The sequence below is a fragment of the Electrona antarctica genome (genome assembly GCF_951216825.1).
Source record: "Electrona antarctica genome assembly, chromosome: 11".
Classification (NCBI taxonomy): Eukaryota; Metazoa; Chordata; class Actinopteri; order Myctophiformes; family Myctophidae; genus Electrona; species Electrona antarctica.
The window spans coordinates 44,637,901-44,640,296 of record NC_136792.1 but is presented as its reverse complement, the minus strand read 5'-3'; the positions used below and the strand labels follow the sequence as shown (position 1 = coordinate 44,640,296).

Below are 2,396 nucleotides of genomic sequence, written 5' to 3'. Positions count from 1 at the left end.
ACCAAGAAAGCCAATTACTGATTGATAGACTTTACAAACAGTTCTACATCATTGTAAATTAGGAGAAAACGGTCCTGAGTCTCCTGACTCTGCTTTGACACTTGTAAGCAGTGACTATAGTAACAAACATGAATCCTGACTTGAGCCGTCGGGCTAGAAAGTAAAGCAGGGTTTACACAAACAAATAAACATGAAAAAAGACATTTGTTTATCCCTAAAGGATTTGATTTCAAACACTGCAATCATAATACTGTCGCTGTAGAGCGGGTGGCTTATATGTCATGAGATCCTAACACCTGATACATCTTGTATCTGGATCTTGAAAAAAGAAATAAACACACAAAAGCAGTCTCTAATGTAATTCTGGACTGGATTTTACTCTTACTAATATGTCTTAGTGCCTTTCTCCCCAATATATGCAAAACATATATGCAAAACATTACACCTCAAATAAAAACATTTACTATATATCGAGGGCTTGGCACCAGAAGGGCATAACTAGACTTAGACAAAAATGTACAGAAAATACAAAATACACATTCCCTTCTTGTTAATGTCCAGTTTAACTCCAGACATTTTGCTGATTAATCGAAGCCCTTGATGTATAGATATGATTATTGCACCTCAAAATGATATTGCATAGGATGTAAGCTGATAACCAGCTCCTCATTGCCCAGCCATAATACTGTGTACAAAAAACAGAACCTCCGGAGAGTTCTCCAATACGAGAGAGTAATCCACAAGCTACTCATTTCCAACATGATTCAGTCAAGTAGTAAAATGATCATTCAGTAAAAGAAAATAATTTGCATTTTGGAGATGCATAGGCTATTCATCATGAGGACGTTTAAAGATGGAGTGCCGTGATTTTTGTATTTTTTCCAGTTTTTCATGTGTTTATAACTTTATGAGGTGACAGTACTTACTTACCCCTTGTGTCTTCCCTTTGTAGTTAGGGTTTCTTACTTTCTTCCTGGAGGCTGAAACCTTGACAGTCATCCCCTATGGTCATCCCCTCCCCTAAGCCCTCCCCCTATATCATACAACAACAGCTGTGGGTGTGGCTTCAGTTCACGTGGATCACCCATCACCAGTCACCACGCACCAGGGCAGGCAAACCAGGCATACTTGATGAATTGGTGGGCGTGTCCACATAAAAACGACATTTTAACAAATACTGTACACTTTTTTTGAAAGAAACGTTCCTCCTTATATAATAATAATACCTGATGAACATGTTTTAGGGTGGAAAGAAATCACGGCACTCCATCTTTAGAGTCACATACCGGCTGCGAGACAGTTGGAATCCTTTCCACTTTCCACTGTCTCCTCTCTAAGCTGCACTTTACATTGAGTAGGACAGGAAGGATAAAGAGGTGATGACCTCAAGACCTTTTGAATCTTTACCGTATGTCCCCCTCCCGTACTCTAACGGCCATGCTACACCAGGCTTTTCGCGCACAAAACGCGTGCATTTACCCCCGCGCGTGCGTTTAATTTAGGTCCAGTCCTATTTTAAAAAACACACGCACGGGCCCCGCGTTTAGGGTAAACGTGCGAGAAAAGCCTGGGGTAGTGTGGCCGTTAAGGAGGTCTGTGAAGGAGGAGTGTCCTCCAATTGAATGCTCTCCAGGTAGTGTTGTCCCAATCCGATATCGCGATCACGTCATTTTCAAATGATCGGAATCGGATCGGGAGCAAAATAACGTGATCGGGACATCCCTAGTATCAATATTATATCCATATCATATTAGACTGGATATTGTCTGTGATTTTGGATACAGTGTACTATTGTGATATGGCATAAGTGTTCTATAAAAATATAAATATCAGATCGGGAAAAAACGTGATCGAGGCCTGGGCCGGCTTAGCGGTCCAGGCACCTAGGCTGGTCGCCGGTTCGAGTCCCGATCCCGACGAACTTTGCTGTGTGTGTATTCCCCCCATCTCTCTCCCCATTTCCTGTCAAGCTACTGTATTTCTATCAATAAATGGCAAAAAAGCCCCAAAAAACGTGATTGGGACATTTGCCTTAACACTGCTGATTTACTATGATCTGACTGACTCCTGCCACTTATACCATACAGTATATTAAACTTGTACAGTATGTATGTCATTTGTACATAAAAGATCCCATTTGCCAGAAGCATCTTAGCACTGTGATAATCTTCCATCCATCCATCCATCCATCCATCCATGGTATAAAAGGAATATGATTTTTTAGTGCTGAGAGACTCCTTTAGCAGACTGGCTCCAGACAGATATAAAGAGAGTTGTGCTTTCTTGCTTCCCAGAAGACTTGGCTCTGGGGGGGGGGGGGGGGGGGGGGTGTTTGACAGTGGCAGTAATCTGTTCTTGTTGTCAGAGTCTTTATCTAGCAATCCTGGCTCCCGCTG

At 42.0% G+C, this 2,396-nt stretch overlaps 1 protein-coding gene across 1 annotated transcript in view; it reads right to left on the bottom strand.

Annotated features, from left to right (window-relative positions):
• Positions 1-1,592: 1,592 nt before the first annotated feature.
• Positions 1,593-2,396, bottom strand: part of sgcg (sarcoglycan, gamma) — a 21,682-nt gene continuing 20,878 nt past the window's right edge. The window contains exon 8 of the mRNA XM_079514361.1: positions 1,593-2,396. This exon is cut by the window's right edge and continues 146 nt beyond it. Coding sequence (XP_079370487.1) covers positions 2,375-2,396 — 22 coding nt within the window. The 3' untranslated portion in view covers positions 1,593-2,374.